The sequence below is a fragment of the Lepidochelys kempii genome, chromosome 17 (assembly GCF_965140285.1).
Source record: "Lepidochelys kempii isolate rLepKem1 chromosome 17, rLepKem1.hap1, whole genome shotgun sequence".
NCBI lineage: Eukaryota > Metazoa > Chordata > Testudines > Cheloniidae > Lepidochelys > Lepidochelys kempii.
The window spans coordinates 20,390,391-20,407,886 of NC_136396.1; the positions used below are offsets into that span (position 1 = coordinate 20,390,391).

Consider the following 17,496-nt stretch of genomic DNA (forward strand, 5'->3'; position numbering starts at 1 on the left):
TGTACAGAGCTCAGCGAAAGCTGGCTGGTCACTGGTAGATAGTGCTGTCTCTCGTGGTTTTGCGTGTACCCTCACATGCAGCCACACAAATATGGTCTCAAAGTCTTGCGGCTTATCAGTACAGAGTCTGGATTGTCATGGGTCTGTGTCATATGCTCCTAGATAAAAAAAGGGGGCTACTTTTTCATGGGCCATTTGAGGACCATAATACCCTCCGGGCTGGGTTAACTTAAAAGGTGGCTCATAGACCCCAAAGTTTTGGTGGGCCTTCTAGATCCCTTGATCTTCTTCCTCCAGCCTCTGACTTCACCTAATGAAGGTCTTAGCTAACCACCTCCCATCCTTCTCATAGAGACCATGTATCTCACTGCTCGACCAGGCAACCTCGGATGCCTTGGCATGGAGTCCAGGATCCTGGCTTAACCCACCGTTGGTCACTGCTGCCGTCTACAGGATTGCGGCTGTACATAAAGCTCATTTCACAAGGGCCGGTGTTAAACCAGCCTCAGTTACATGCTGGAGAATATCTTTGAACCTGAAGCCCAAGAACAGCATTACAGGTTCAGCCCGTCAAGTTAGCACCCGATAAAAGCTAACTTTCACCCGCTGGCTTCTCTGTATTTCATTCAGTGCAAGGTTCGTTTTTCATGTTTCTTTTAGAAACAGACTCAGTTCCACGAACAGCCAGATCGTAGGAGTTCAACATTTATTTTCCTCGTCCTTTTAGTAAGAGGAGATAGATATGGAAGTAAGAATAGCCATTCTGAAATAGCGAGAAGCAGGATCCTTTGAGTCCCCCGGTTGTAGCGAGAGACTGAGGCAGGGTTTCTGAGCCTTGCGACTTACCCGTGCCTTGTGCCCAGTGCACATGCCCGAAAGGGTCCTTACGGCTGCTAGGATCATCTCCGCATTTTTGGTTTCTATCAGCTGCAGCAGCAGCTTTACCCCATTGTTCTGGAAGATCCTCTCGGCTCCCGCTTCCTCCCGCCCCAGGACAATGAGATTGTTCGCAGCCTGGGTAAAAACGAGACGAAAGAAGTCAGAGCGTCAGTACTCAAGGAAGTCAGCTGTAGCTCACGAAAGCTTATCCTCAAATAAACTGGTTAGTCTCTAAGGTGCCACAAGTCCCCCTGTTCTTTTTACTCAAGGAGTGGTAGCCAATGGCCCTTCATCGGCCTCTGTGAAATGACTGTCTCAATTCACATCCTAGTGAATTCATTGCATTCAGAAGGAGACTTTGGTGCACGAAGGAAGGGAGTGATTTAGGGTAAATCTACACGGCATGTTTCTTTCAGCGGCGTGCAGTGCCCACATCCCCCGCAGAGATAAACAGCTCTGTGGACGGAGAAGCATGGCTTTGACCCGTAAAGATGCCTGAAGGACAAAGGGATGTACTCAAGCACATACCCTACCCGGCTCTCTTCTCACCCAAGCCATGTCTGCTGTTTGTAGCGTCTCCCACTGCCTCCTTGCTCCTGGGGCCCTTCCCCGTGCTTCTCGCTGCAGCCCATAGCTACATATACCCTAAACGCCGCGGCCAGTGGCATGTAGCGTAGACGTAGCGGCAGAGGGATAAAGACAAAAGGGGTAAGGCAATAGAGGTTGGCTAAGTGAGGTGTCAGAAACTTTAACAGTTTGCAAATATCTGAAGGCAGCACAACTGAAAAGGAATCATGTGGGGTGGTGTAAGGGGGGGACAGCTAGGAATAATGAAGAGAAAGAATAGTTTCCTGACAGCAAGAGCTGTTAGTCCAGTGGTTCTGCAGAGGAATTCCAGGGGGTACATCAACTCATCTAGATATTTGCCTCGTTTTACACCAGGCTACATAAGAAGCACTCGCGAAGTCAGTGCCAACTAAAATGCCATACAACGGCTTGTGTATACTGCTCGATAGACTATACGCTGAAATGTAAAGACCACATTTATATTCCAGTTGACTTATTTTAGAATGACATGGTAAAAATGAGAGAGAGTCAGCACTGTGTCAATAATAGCGTGCTGTGATGGGTTTGTATGTGTGTGTCTGAGTTTGTAAACAAGTCGTTTTTAAGGGAGGTGAAACTTGGGGATACACAAGACAAATCAGACTTTTGAAAGGAGTCTTTAAACCACGATTGGAGGACTTCAATAGCTCAGACATAGGTGAGAGGTTTATCGCTGGAGTCGGTGGGCGAGATTCGGTGGCCTGCGTTGTGCAGGAGGTCGGACTGGATGATCACAATGGTCCCTTCTGACCTTAATATCTATGAGTCTATGAAAGGGGTACAATAGTCTGGAAAGGTTGAGAGCCACGGTGTTAGGCTGTGGAATAATGTCTCACGGGAAGGGGAAGGAGCGCTCTCTTAAGCGACACAAGGAACAGGTGGAGCTGGGGTCCTTCCCTTTGAACGTTCGCAAAGGCTTTGGGGAGGAGGGAGCAGCAGGAAGAGGGGTGTCATAAATATAAAGGGAAGGGTAAACACCTTTAAATCCCTCCTGGCCAGAGGAAAAACCCTTTCACCTGTAAAGGGTTGAGAAGCTAAAGATATCCTCGCTGGCACCTGATCAAAATGACCAATGAGGAGACAAGATACTTTCAAAGCTGGCGGGGGGGGGGCGGGGAGGCGGAACGGACAAAGGGTTCTCTCTCGCTCTGTCTGTGTTGCTTTTGCTGGGACCAGAGCAGGAATGCAGGTCAGAACTCCTGTAAAAAGTCAGTAAGCAATCTAGTTATATATGCGTTAGATTCGGTTTTGTTTAAATGGCTGATAAAATAAGTTGTGCTGGATGGAATGTATATTCCTGTTTTTGTGTTTTTTGTAACTTAAGTTTTGCCTAGAGGGATTCTCTGTGTTTTGAATCTGATTACCCTGTCAGGTATTTACCATCCTGATTTTACAGAGGTGATTCTTTTACTTTTTCTTTAATTAAAATTCTTCTTTTAAGAACCTGATTGTTTTTTCATTGTTCTTAAGATCCAAGGGTTTGGGTCTGTGTTCACCTATGCAAATTGGTGAGGATTTTTATCAAGCCTTCCCCAGGAAAGGGGGTGTAGGGCTTGGGGGGATTTTGGGGGGGAACGACGTTTCCAAGCGGGCTCTTTCCCTGTTATTTTTGTTAGACGCTTGGTGGTGGCATCAATAAAGTCCAGGGTCAAAAAGGTAAAATAGTTTGTACCTTGGGGAAGTTTTAACCTAAGCTGGTAAGAATAAGCTTAGGGGGGTTTTCATGCAGGTCCCCACATCTGTACCCTAGAGTTCAGAGTGGGGAAGGAACCTTGACAAGGGGGAATAAGGGATGGGCAGTTAGATACGGGCCTAAGCTGCAGACATCAGATCTGGTTTTGACTTGAGTTTGTGATTTGGGAGCTTTTGCTGACATTCCAGCGGCTCTGTAGGCTGCTGCTCTGAGCAGGTCAGTTCTCTGCCGTCTCACTGAGTTCAGCTCCTCCCTTTCCCCCTTCTATTTGTTCATGTATCTGGAGCCCTTTGAATGGCTGGGGAGGGCAAGGACGACTTTTGCTCCTGACTGTGGGCTTTGAAGTCTGACAAAGTTAATATCAGTCATCTCGCCAGCTGCCTTTTAAGTCTCACCTTCTCTCGCTTCTCTTTCTCACTGGTCCCATCCAGCAGGATGTCAAACATGTTCGACACTCTGGCATCGGTGGAGAACTCAATGCGCAGCTGCAGAGGGATGAAAGAGCATCACGTGTTGGGCACCAGGGCAGAAACCCGAGGCGGAGGTCTCCCATTTCTGTTTCGGCTGCGTGCATCTCTGTCTCAGACTGCAATCATTTTACACCGCCTGTTCAATCAGCTTCAGCTGCACACGGACTTTGGTTTTTGACTTTTGCCATGTGTATCTTTCCACCTCTGAAGCGCAAGGATGGAGCCAGAGATTCAGCCCATAAGCTGTTCTCTCTGTGTGGTGTGCAGGCCTTTGAACACATGGCAAGTCATCTTCCAGCCCCCCGAGCGACAGTTACCATCTGCACTCAGCGGAGGTGCTTGCTCTGGAGTACAGAGGTGCATCGTCAGCTTCAATACACCTGCATGCAAAGCTCTGTGTGCACTGCCAAGTATTTGGTGCTGTTGCAAAGGCCTTTACCTTTTCCTGAATATTGGCTCCCAGACGCCTCAGGGTCTCCTGGAAGTTTTTGTTGCGGGGCTCAATGGTGGCACACCTCTGGACGTCTTTGAAGGCTTGGTCCAACTTCCCCAGCCTCTCCAGAGCCTGACTGCGCCTGTACAGGGCCTTAATATCTGAAGCATTGATGTCAATCGCTAGGAAAGTGATCAAGTACAAAAAGGAATCAGCATTTGCTTCAAAGTCCAGCCCCATACAGAGAATTCACTAAGACAGTAACGATGAAAGTACTTACCCTGTTCTTTCAATAAACCTCTATCCTATCTGATAGCTGACACAGTCAAATGCAAGCTGTATATCTGTTTCCAAAAACATGGAATGATGCTCAAAAGAGCAGTGACAAAGTAATTGGTTCATTAAGACACCTGGCGGGTCTTGCCCACATGTTCAGGGTCTAACTGATTGCCAGATTTGGGGTCAGGAAGGATTTTCCCCTGGGTCAGATTGGCAGAGACTCTGGGGTTTTTTTTTGCCTTTCTCTGCAGCCTGGGGCACAGCTCACTTGCTGGTTTAAACTAGTGTAAATGGTGGGTTCTCTGTAACTCAAAGTCTTTAAACCATGATCTGAGGACTTCAGTAACCCAGCCAGAGGTTAGGGGTCTATTACAGGAGTGGGTGGGTGAGGCTCTGTGGCTGCAATGTGCAAAAGGTCAGACTAGAGGATCATGATTGTCCCTTCGGACTTTAAAGCCTATGAATCTATGTTGTCAGTGTGGAACCCACTTTAGGTGACCGACAACCAGCATCTCACCTGGAAGGTGGGGTTGAGTCATCCTGACTGATCCAACCAACCAGGGATGGTAATACCCGTTCAAGGGCACAGTGCTTAATGAACATCAGGGAGTGACTTCCCAGAGCTCCCTTACAGATTTCCAGTTTGGGCATGTTCCTGAAGCTGGCAGAAGGGGTAGTTTGTGCTCTGGTGGAGTGATTGGCCATTTGGTAGCTGACTGATAGGCACTACGTGATCCATTTTGATATCATCTGGGAGGAGAGGGCCACGAAGAGATGAGAAGACAGTCTGAAGGGCTTTAACATAGCAAGACAGAATAATGTCCCAAGTGTGGCGTTTCTTCTCCCCAAGCGCCGAATGAGGTTTGGGGAGAATACAGGTAAGGTGGGAGACTTTGCAAATGGAAGACAGAGACCACGTTAGGCTTAAGCCTCAGAGGAGGTCTCAAAACTGTGTTGCACAAGGGGGTTCAACCATAAGAGCTCGGCGTTCACTGACCCTTCTAGCCAATGTGACTGCAGCTAAGAGGAGTCTTGAGGGAAAGGTGCTATAAAGAGGGTCCCAAAAGCAGCTCTTGCAAGAACGACATTGAGATCCCAGGCAGGAGGGGGTTCTCGGACGGGTGGGTCAGTATGCAACAATCCCTTCGAGAATTTTTATACCATGGGAAGAGGCAGCCCCAGGTTCTATACTGACATTGCTGGTACTGGAGTGGTCGTCAGTGCCAAGTCTTTAGTGGACACAGAGTTCCAGTCAGTACTGGTCTTTGGAGTCACGCCAGCTGGTATGGGCCACTCGTAGGGGATGACTTTACAGGGACCTGATCAGAGGTTGATCTTCCCTCATCTGGGTCTGAGGTTGCCAGCATGCATTTGTCCATCAGGTGAAGCTCAAGGCAGGTGTCCCAATAATCCCATGTCCATGGAGAGAATGTTCAGCGAACAGAACGCCAATCTGGAATATGACTGGAATATGACTGGAATATGGCAGGATGGCCCAGTGGTTAGGAGATTAGCCGAGGACTGGAGACCTGGGTTCAATTCCCTGCTGTGCCACAGACTCCCTGTGTGATCTTAGGCAAGTCAGTTAGTCTCTTTGTGCCTCGGTTTCCCATCTGTGAAATGGGGATGACAGTCTAGCCCAACCTCACAGGGCAGTTGTGAGGATAAATACCTGAAGATTGCAAGCTGCTCAAGTACTATGGTGATGGGCACTTCCTAAGTACTTAAGTTAGCTTGACTCACAGTAAAGGCAAAAAAGACAATAGCTTTGGCAGTCAATGAAAGGGATTAAGCATTGCAAGATAGGCAAGGCTTAGAGCCTGCAGGCTTGGAGTCTGCCATCAGGCACAGAGCACCAAGTGAAACGAAAAGGTTTAGCGGTTCTTAATTAAAAGGGGAAAAAATTAATAAGGGTGGAGAAAACGGATTCCATTCTGACTCAGAATCAGAGGAAAAAGGGCTAAGAGGTAGTGGGTCAGACATCACTAATTCCGTCTCAGTGCCATGGGTGGAAAGAGGGAACGGAGGGACAGTAGTGGTCACCAGATCCTTGATGTCCTTGGGTTTGGGGGGTGGGGAGCCATGAGGACGTGCATGGCACAGACGTAGCCCAATGGACACTGCTATTCAAAAGATTCAGATCTTGAGTGCGTGAGGCTCACATGTGCCTAGAGTGGGATCCACACTGACCACTTGAACATGGATTTTTGTCTAGGGAAGAGATTTTTTTCCCTATTAGTTCACTGAATGGATTTGCCAAAGTAAACATAAGAACATCCATTCTGAGTCAGACCAAAGGTCCACTGAGCCCAGTATCCTGTCTTCTGACAGTGGCCAATGCCAGGTGCTTCAGGGGGAATGAACAGAACAGGCGATTGAGTGATCCATCCCCTGCCATCCAGTCCCAACTTCTGGCAGTCAGAGGTTAGGGACACCCAGATCATGGGGTTTCACCCCTGATCATCTTGGCTAATAGCCATTGGTGGATCTATCCTCCATGAACTTATCTAGTTCTTTTTGAAACCCAATATAGTTTTGGCCTTCACAATATCCCCTGGCAAGGAGTTCCACAGGTTGACTGAGCAGTGTGTGAAGTAGTACTTCCTTTTGTTTGTTTTAAACTTGCTGCCTACTAATTTCATTGGGTGATCCCTGGTTCTTTTGTTATGTGAAGGAGTAAACACCACTTCCCTATTCACTTTCTCTAACACCACTCATGATTTTATAGATCGCTATCAGAACATCCCCTTAGTAGTCCAAGCTGAAAACTCCCAGTCTTTTCAATCTCTCCTCATATGGAAGCTGTTCCAGACCCTTAATTTCTGTTGCTCTTCTCTGTACCTTTTCCAATGTTAATATATCTTTTTTCAAATGGGGTGACCAGAACTGCATGCAGTATTCAAAGTGTGGGCATACTGGGGATTTATATAATGACATTCTGATATTTACTGTCTTCTTATTGGTCCCTTTCCTAATGAGAGTGCATTCACTGAGGTTTGAGATCTTTTTAAATCTTCAGTTTTTAAGGACACGTTTACCCGGGTAGAACACTTTCATCCCCCTTTAAGCACAATGGACATGTAGAGAGGATACCTGTACTCCCATTCCCCGGCACACCCCATTCTCTGAGCACATGGAAAAGTGATGCTCTTGTTTCATTGTAAAGTTAAGAGGATGAACTTTATATGAACTAGTGTAGAATCCTGGTATTTAGCGTTATAAGCAAAACAATTTATAGCGGATTTCTTGAACTGCACAAAACAGTAAAGCTACATGAGTACAGCATATAGTAGTTACCTTTTTCATCTTTACCTTTTCATTTACGCAAAACCTATCACATAACTAACACTAAAAACTTTAAAAAAAGTTTAAGTGTGAGTTTAACTGATTTTATTAAGTGGACACAAAACCAGCTCTGAGAACAGACTAGATGGACGAGCAAGTGCATATAGTGAGACTCAAATCCCACATTTTAGACCTCTCCTTCTGCTTACCTCTAGAAGCGTCCGATGCTGCTTGGGCATAGCTCTCCTGTCAATTCAGAGGGAATAGAGATTTATTAGCTATAAAGATGGGCAATAGACACTCTTTCCTTACTGGCATAGAATCATAGAAATGTAGGGCTGAGAAAGATGGTCACATAAGATACATTGTAACAGCTTCCAGTGCAAACACTGAGCAATGGAGGATCTCCAAAGAGCTGGTTCTGCATCATTTCCAAGTTTTCTCCTGGCCATATCAGTAGCAAAGATGATCAGGGAATAGGCAGGCTTGTGTATGATGGTCTTTTGTAGAAATCATCATAGCAAGTCACCGTAAACAGCCTAGTGTAAGTTAGACTCCTTTGTTATGTGTGCGGATAAGTTGGCACCCAAATTCATATACTGCAGAGACATCTATATAAAACGTACACAGAGGGATGGGGGTCAAGAATTCAGGTCCCTCTGCTACCAAAAACCTCTATTGTTTGGGCTAAAACCTCCCTTAACTGGTAAGCAGCATGGGGCCCTTCTCTACAGGCTGGGCCCAGAGGCTAACATTGCTCAGCTAGTACATTATGCCCTGGAGGCATAGTGGGATGTAGCATCTGGCATTTTTGCTTCATCCTCAAACAGCGTCACCTGGAACTTTGCTGGAATTAACATCCCCTTGGTAGTGAGTGCTGGCAGAGTTAATACTGCAGGACTATGGCTTTTTGGCAGGTTGAGAATAACTGAAGGCCTCTGTTTGTGTGGTCCCTGCTTTTTAAGAACTTACTTGTTTCCATTTGGTTTGTGCTAGGCAGTGTGTTCCAGTCAGATCCTGTTTGTTGAATAGGCAGGAAGGCTCAGACACAAGGACAAGCGACTGAGGGCCGTGGCTCAACTCCATTCCCTCCCAGTAAATAAACCCCTCCTGAGTTTTATCCCTTCGCATTAGACCTCTACAAATGCTCATCTCCAAAGTGAGATTGTGGCCCAACCAGAAACACTCCACGGAAAGAAAAATGCCCTTTAGTGCATCTAGATCAATGTAACGTCTTAGAAATTAGTTGTGATGCAAGTGGGTCAAAGCTATTGCAGACCACCAGTATCCCGCATGTCTCCAGGCTCACAACTTGACATGCTGGAGAGCAAAACGTTTTGGAACTGGTCGTGCGAGTGGCACTGTTTTCTATATTAAAAAATAAAGTGAGCAGCTAAGCCCCCCAATGCCCAAACCCACCTGTCCACCATCACGAGTTGCTATAATCCCCCCTAATCCAGACCCAGGTCAGAGGTTCTCATCTCACCGTTTTCAGGAAGCAGGCTGCCCTATTCCTGTACAGAATGGCCTGCAGTGACTTGTCCTTGGTAAGTTTCATGGCTTTGGTATAGCTGTTAATAGCATTCTCATAGTCGTCGGCCTGAAAATACTTATTGCCTTCCTCCTTCAACTGAGCCGGGTCCTCCATCTGGGGAAGGAAGCCACAGTTCAGCCTCTCTCATAGTCTTTGGGGCAGTATCAATTTCAGTTAATGCTTTGGTTAATTTGCAAAACGTGCAATGCTTTCTATGCTCAGTTACTTGCCTCATAGGGTGCAGGGAAGATTAAACATCCCCCTTGTACTGATGGAAAAGGGATGCATAATGCTGGGTAACTAGCGCAGGACAATGCAGAATGTCAGCATCAGGGTAGCAATACTGGGATGGGGAGTTGCTCTAATTGGTCTCCAAAATCTTTTCACAGCCCTTTCCTGATAATTTTGCTGTAATAGGGAGCTAAGTACTATGGAATCAGGGAAGTTGGACTGAATGAGCCAGAGATGGAAGGAACTAGTCCTCCATCCACTCTGGATTCTTTCCTGATGTACATTTATTTTAAACAGTAGAAGTCTGGAATTCCAGATCCCAGTGCCTGGATAGCGTGACAAAGTCGGGCAGGAGAGTCTGGGAAAACAGGGATATTAGCCCTAGAATGCAAAAGACCCTTTTTCCTACAAGCTGGGAAGGGGTTACTTCAGGTCAATTAAGGAACCCTGAGTCCAATTAAGGGCTGCCTGAAATGTGTTAAAACTTCTCTCCTGGTGAGGCAAGGGGGAAAGAAACTGGTGCCAGGCAGGTGGCATCAGGGAGATTGGCTTCTCCAGTGTGAGAGACTGTGCTCCTCCCCATAGGGGAGACACCCCAAACCCAGTGCCTGTTTAGGGGAAGGAATGACACCCCGGAGCCGGCGACAGGACAACACCTGCCCCAATGAGGGGGCTAGGGAAAGGTATTCCCTTTTTTTGGTGCGTTATGGACTTATTTCCTCTTGTTTGGCAGAGGAGCACTTCTCAGGACTTCCCTGAGGCCTACCGGGAAGGCTCTGAGAAACAAACCTGAAAGAGGGAAGAGACATGCTCCAGAGTGGGGCTGGTTTATCCCAGGCCCTATCCCTGCCAGAGGAGGGCGCACTAGGTCTGGCAAGGCAGAACGGGTGCCTTGCCACAGTAGTCAAACCTAGAACCAGTCTGATCTCATGATCCGCACACAATGCATGCAGCTTCAGCAAGAGGCCATGCATTGCAGATTTTAACACAAACACTTACGGCCACCTCACTGAAGGTTAAGGAAGCAGGGGAGAGAAATTGAAAGCTCATATTGCCATCACTTGGGAGAACCAGCACAGTCTTGCTGGAAGTGTAGCTGCTCTTAAAACTGGCCCTGGAGAATGCTGACAGCCTATTTACATATATTAATGTATGTGACGCAACTCCAACAAGAAAAGACGTGGGACTGGTAAAGTGGAGATTAAAAATGGTCTAGACATGGCCCAACACCTAAATAAAAATGGCCTCAGTTTTTAGCAAGGCTAATGAAGAGCTTAGAGGCAGTGGCAGGGTGGCAAATGGGAACGAGGATTTGGAGGTAGAAATGACCACATCCAAGGTGGAAGTCAAACTCAAACATCTTAATGGTACTAAATCAAGGGCCCCGGATAATCTCTAGCCAATAAATTAAAGGAACTGGCACATGACATTGAAAGCCCAATAGCATGGATTTTTAATGAATCTATAAACTCAGAGGTTGTACCCTATGACTGGAGAATTGCTAATATAGTTCTTATTTTTAAGAAACGGGGGCGGGGGGGGGAAGGACCCTGGGAAACTACAGGTCTGTTAGTTTGACTTCAATTGTATGCAAGATCTTGGAACAAATTTTGAATGAGAATAGTGAAGGACAGAGGATAATGGTAATTGGGATAAAACACAACATGGTTTTACAAAAGGTAGATCGTGCCAGGCCAACCTGATCTCCTTCTTTGAGATCACAACTGATATTTTTAGACACAGGAAACGCAATAGATTTAATCTCCCTGGATGTCAGCAAGGCATTTGACATGGTTTCACATGGGAAATTAGTTAATTGGAGAAGATGGGGATTCATATGGGAATTGAAAGGTGGATAAAGAACTGGTTAAAGGGGGTCTACAGTGAGTCATTCCAAAAGGTGAACTGTCAGGCTGGAGGGAGGTTACTAGTGGAGTTCCTCAGAGATTAGTTCAGGGACCAATCTTAACATTTGTTACTGAACTTGGCATAAAAAGTGGGTGTGTGCTAAAACGTTTTAGCCAAAGAATTTCCTAGCCTTGCTCTCTCAGAAAAAGAGCAAACGTTCCCTTTGTGTGAGAGAGGCCTAGGGATCTGACCCCACACACAGTCATTGGTATTTCTGGCTAAATTTTTGTCAAGAAATTGGCAAAACACCTACCAAGCAACTAAGCTCAAAGGGTCAAAACAAACCCAGCCTGGACAGTCTATAGTATCACACTGCATTTGTGGTAGCCGTGAAAGAAGGGGCAAAACTGAAATTTTGCAAGACAATAAATACGCAATGTTTTGTATTTCGGCATTACAGGAAAACATTTTCAGAAGTGAAAAACGCATGCGAGTTTGTCAAAATTCGAATTTTGACACTACCATTTACATTTTTTTCTTATAAATGTCAACCAACTAATTGTTAACTAAATTCAAAACCAGACTTTTAAAAATCCAGCCAACAAGGCAAGTAGGAAAAAAGGCTAACTAAGGACTTCCTCAGATTATGGATTCATGTTGTCCATACTCTGAAGAAAGAATTTCTAGAACCACCTCAAGCCCTTTCCACGGCCAGAACTAGTGTACGATCAGTACGCCAGTTGGAGTGGTTTGCTAGGCTGAAGCATTTAAAACGAAACCCAAACTACTCCTCAGCGTGAAAGGAAGTAAAAAGCTGACCTGGCTTTTTAAAAGCATTATTTAAAGCCAATCTTTTTATTAGCAGCCAATTTGTATTGTGGGGGGGAAGGAGGGGGGAAAGGGGTTTGCAGTCTTAAAAATCCGCACAGTAAATGGTGGTCAGTATGCATGCATCACATGGTGAGAAAAGACCCTATCTCGCATTTCAGTTCCTAGCCATATTTGGGCAGCATTAGCTGCCCCTGCAGCCTGTCAGTGTCACCTGTCACTGAACTCAGAATTCCCCACCCCCGCAGGGGAAATGCATTTCAAATAAAAACAAATCAATTCCTTAAAGTACGAAGGCAGTGCATTGCATCCCACTGGGTCCTGCCCATCCCTGCCCTCCATACCTGGTGTGGATAATTCAAAATGCTGAGACAGTCACCAGCTTGGGACACACTCTCCTTTGCTAAGCCTGTCCACTTGCTTCCTCCCCTTGTACTACACGATATGCTGGCCTCCTGTGCTTTATATAGCTCAGTGAAATGGTCATGAAGCCCAGGACAGCAGGATAGTGAACAAGGGGCTGGGGGTGAGGTCAGATTTCAAAAGGAAAAGAGTTTTTTGAATTGGAGGATTCGGATGCCTCCTGCTAAAGAGGCAAAATGCATTTCAAAGACCTGCATCACTGTTGTCGAAACCTGGACTGTGGGCTTTTTAAACAGGAAAAGCCAACAGCTGGGTTGATGGAACACCCCTGCCCAAAATGCGCAGACCCCCTTCCCTGTCTATCTAAGGAAGCATGAGACATCTGAGCCGCAGGAGCCAATGGTTTGACTCCTGTAACTGGGAAGAGACCGGGCGGCAGCTGCAACAACTAGAGCCTCCCAGCGCCTTCGAGAAGTTGTTTCAGAGGAATCCCATTCAGCTCTTGCTTTTCTGGTCTGTTTTGGAATCCATGTCAAGCTGCTAAAGCCCAGAGACCACTGTGCTCACAGCCAGCCTGGCAAAGGTCCCATGCTCACATTCAGTCCCGCATTGCCCCACGGCAACTGCTGAATCCTACCAAGGAGTTATGCCTTCCCACAGGATAATTTCTCATCCAGGCAATGAGAGGGTCAGGTCTCAGAATTACAGTGGCACACTAATCAGGAGAGCAGTTAAAGGTTGTGCAGTGCTTTCCCAATGAAATAAGGTGCTTGCAACATTAGACCTAGTGCACACCTGGTGGCGGAGCTTTGTGACTTTGTCCTCACCCACAACCATTTCAGATTTGGGGACAACTTACACCTTCAAGTCAGCGGCACTGCTATGGGTACCTGCCTGGCTCCACAGGATGCCAACATCTTTATGACCGACTTAGAGCAACGCTTCCTCAGTTGTCGTCCCCTAGCGCCCCTCCTCTACTTGCGCTACATTGATGATGACATCATATGGACCCACGGGAAGGAGGGCCTTGAAGAATTCCACCTGGATTTCAACAATTTCCACCCCACCATCAACCTCAGCCTGAACCAGTCCACACAAGAGATCCACTTCCTGGACACTACAGTGCAAATAAGTGATGGTCACATAAACACCACCCTATACCAGAAACCTACTGACCGCTATACTTACCTACATGCCTCCAGCTTCCATCCAGGACACATCACATGATCCATTGTCTACAGCCAAGCCCTAAGGTACAACCAGATTTGCTTCAATCCCTCAGACAGAGCCAAACACCTACAAGATCTTTATCAAGCATTCTTGGAACTACAATACCCACCTGGGGAGGTGAGGAAACAGATTGACAGAACGAGACGGGAGCCCAGAAACCACCCACAAGGAAAACAACAGAACACCACTAGCCATCATGTACAGCCCTCAGCTAAAACCTCTCCTGCACATTATCAACGATCTACAACCTATCCTGGAAAATGATCCCTCGCTCTCACAGATCTTGGGAGACAGGCCAGTCCTCGCTTAGACAGCCCCCCAACCTGAAGCAAATACTCACCAGCAACTACACACCACACCACAAAAACACTAACCCAGGAACCAATCCCTGTAGCAAACCTTGTTGCCTACTCTGTCCCCATAACTACTCTAGTGACACCATCAGAGGACCCAACCACATCAGCCACACCATCAGAGGCTCATTCACCTGCATGTCTACTAATGTGATATATGCCATCATTTGCCAGCAACAAGCCTCTGCCATGTACATTGGCCAAACCGGACATTCTCTACGTAAAAGAATAAATGGGCTCAAATCGGACATCAGGAATGGTAACATACAAAAGCGAGTGGGAGAAGACTTCAATCTTCTTGGACATTCTATAACAGATTTGAAAGTAGCTGTACTTGAACAAAAAAAGAGAAACAGCAGAACTAAAAGCCATTTGCAAATTTAACACCATTAATTTGGGCTTGAATAGGGTTGGGAGTGGCTGGCTCACTACAGAAGCAGCTTTGCCACTCCTGGAATTGACACCTCCTCATCTATTGTTGGGAGTGGACTACATCCACCTTGATCGAATTGGCTCTGTCGGCACTGGTTCTCCACTTGTGAGGTAACTCCCTTCTCTTCATGTGTCAGTATATTTATGTCTGCATCTGTAATTTTCACTCTATGCACCTGAAGAAGTGAGGTTTTTACCTATGAAAGCTTATGCTCAAATCTGTTGGTCTTTAAGGTGCCACCGGACTGCTCGTTGTTTTTGTGGATACAGACTAACAAGGCTACCCCCGATACTTGCAACATTAGAGAAACTATTTTTTCAGAACTACAAAAACTGCGTTTTTAGGGGAGTTAAGATTGCAGGGTGAACACAAGAACGGCCATACTGTGTCAGACCAAAGGTCCATCTAGCCCAGTATCTGGTCTTCCAACAGTGGCCAGTGCCAGGTACCCCAGAGAGAATGAACAGAACAGGTCGTCATCAAGTGATTTCTCACACAGTGTTTTTTTTTTTTTTTTAAATTACCCAATATATTCCAGCTGTGGTCCAAATACAACATTAAAAGTGGAAATAACTCAGACACCAGAAAGCTTGGCCCCTCTGATTCCTGGCTTCTGACTCAGTCTCCATCCACTCGGCCTGGCTGCCCACACCCCAGCCATGAGAGTTTGTACAGACCCCCCTCACCCCTCCATGACCAACATGCACCCTGTTCCCTAGCGAACCCCACAAGGCCTCTGATCTGCAGAGAGACATGCTCTGGGGGCTCAGGTGACAACTTCTGGCAGAGAACCAAGCCCTCAGTGAACAGGCAGCCCAGGCTTGGGCCATAGCCTCACCACCTGAACAGGGCCCGAACAGTTTGACAGGAACAGTCAAATTGAAGGGATTGCTTCATCAGTGCTGCCTACTCTTTATGCTCTGTCTCCAGGCCACTGATCAAGCCAAGGTGGGACTGGTGATCAGCCTGTTCACTGGAGGAGCCTTGGGTTGGGGGGAGGGATAGCTCAGTGGTTTGAGCATTGGCCTGCTAAACCCAGGGTTGTAAGTTCAATCCTTGAGGGGGCTGTTTGGGATCTGGGGCAAAAACTGGGGATTGGTCCTGCTTTGAGCAGGGGGTTGGACCTAGGTGACCTCCTGAGGTCCCTTCCAACCCTGATATTATATGACTGGGCCTCTGCATTGCTGGGGCATGACAGCAAGACACTGACAGATGAAAATGCTTTCCTCTGGGCATTGTCCACAATTTTTGATGACCCCCCTGCCAGGGGGTGTTCACCCCACGCTTGCCCTGGGAGGGTTAATGTGCACTGAGAAGGGAGCTAATTAACCCAACAGGCCACAGTGTGAGGAATCAGGTGGCTGAACAACCCCCTGATTGAATGAGGAAGCCCAGCTGAGGAGGAACCAGCAGAGCTGGGACTATAAAGGCAGGAAACTGGCAGCAGAAGGGGGCTGCTGGGAAAAGTCTGTGGTCACTCCCTGGGAGAGGGGAGGTGTGTTTGGGCTGGTAAACCCAGACGGGGGGCCAGCCAGGAAGGCAGGGCTTGGCTCAGGGAAAGGCAGTAAGGTCTAAGAGGGACCAGACCTTGACTGCTGGCAAGAGGGTCCCTGAGCTGGAACCCGGAGCAGAAGGCAGGCCCGGGTTGCCCTGCCAGCCGCTGAGGGAGTGGCACTACGAGTCGGTGAACAGGAAGACTGCCTGAGCCTGTTTGTGGGGGAAAAGTATGCTAGATGGACACTGAGCTAGAGGACACGAGTTTTAAGCGTTTAGTCGAATTACTTCGTAGGTTGAATCACGGAGAACATACAACCAGCAGCACTGCAATTAAAGTCACAACGCGCATCGCAGGTGTCCATACAGGAGGAGGCCCGGAGGCCGCGGCAGGCGGAGTGGCAAGACTGCAGGTGACAGATGCACAGACCAATGGACGACTTAGCAGGTCACACCAGGGACAAGCTATTGGAGAGTCTGGACCCCAAAGCGGTAGAGGCAGCTCAGAGCACAGCGGACGATTCAAATTACGAGGCGGGCCTAACGGAGGCAAAGACCTCGGACCTGTTACAAAAGATTTAGGACTGTCTAGCGAATCTTCCAGCTAAGGATAATAGCTCACTTGAGAGAGCCATAAAGAATCTCCAAAATGATATGACGGTGATCAAAGCCATGATGGCCAATGTCAATGAGCAATTAAGAGTTATTAACACTACACCCCTTGAGCCAATAGGATTGTTAAACAGAAAGGGTCCTCCCGCTGTTCCAGGGAGCTTGCTGTCCATTGCAACAGACGCACACTCTGCGATTCCTCCAATGCCTGCACCAACAATCCCATCAGCACCCATGATTCAACCTACACCTTGGCAACCAGTCATACCTCAACCTTTCTCATCCTCTCCAAACATCCCTGTAGGCACTGGTCCTACAAGGGGGTCTTTCCCAACTGGGCAAAATCACTGTGTGTGGGAGGAGACTTTCCAACCCAGGAAGGGGAAACGCAAATAGGGTCTTGGCTGGAGGGCCCAGTCACGAAGAGGCAGTTGCAGACCCAGAAAGAGAAGTGGAGAGATGGCTTGCCACCGTGGAAAGGGGTGTTGACCTTGTGAGCTGTTCTCTAGAACGACCAAGAGACAGCACCATCCTGGGGGGTGAGTGGAGGACCCCATCACACCCGCTCAGCTGAAGCCCCCCTGCAGACGCTTCAACAGGCAGGAGTTGGCCACAATGTCTGCTGTCAGACAAATATGCGGCACACATGGAGTGGAATGAGGTGGCCCACCTGCACCAGTTCCAAGTGGGATTGAGTGAGGCGGTCTGAGAGCACCTGGGACTTAAAGGAGCAATTTGAGGATGTCAGGTGGCGGGGGCAAGGCCAGAAGGTCCTGAGGCAGGATGGAACAAGGGAGGCCTGAGAGAACCAAGCCAAAGAGGCCCCTGCTATAGAAAATGGATGGGCAGTGAGGTAAAACCTCCAGAATTGCCAGAGGAGGGCAGAGCTGGGAGTGGGAATTATGCTGTTGAACTGTATTTAGGG

General features: G+C 47.5%; 1 protein-coding gene across 1 annotated transcript in view; it reads right to left on the minus strand.

Moving 5' to 3' along the window:
- Positions 1-12,504, minus strand: part of UNC45B (unc-45 myosin chaperone B) — a 33,090-nt gene extending 20,586 nt beyond the window's left edge. The window contains exons 1-6 of the mRNA XM_073315173.2: positions 12,431-12,504; positions 9,132-9,293; positions 7,855-7,891; positions 4,088-4,263; positions 3,574-3,663; positions 847-1,014 (exon numbers count right to left, since the gene is read on the minus strand). Coding sequence (XP_073171274.2) covers positions 847-1,014; positions 3,574-3,663; positions 4,088-4,263; positions 7,855-7,891; positions 9,132-9,293 — 633 coding nt within the window. The 5' untranslated portion in view covers positions 12,431-12,504. The remainder of the gene's footprint in view (positions 1-846; positions 1,015-3,573; positions 3,664-4,087; positions 4,264-7,854; positions 7,892-9,131; positions 9,294-12,430) is intronic.
- Positions 12,505-17,496: the final 4,992 nt, after the last annotated feature.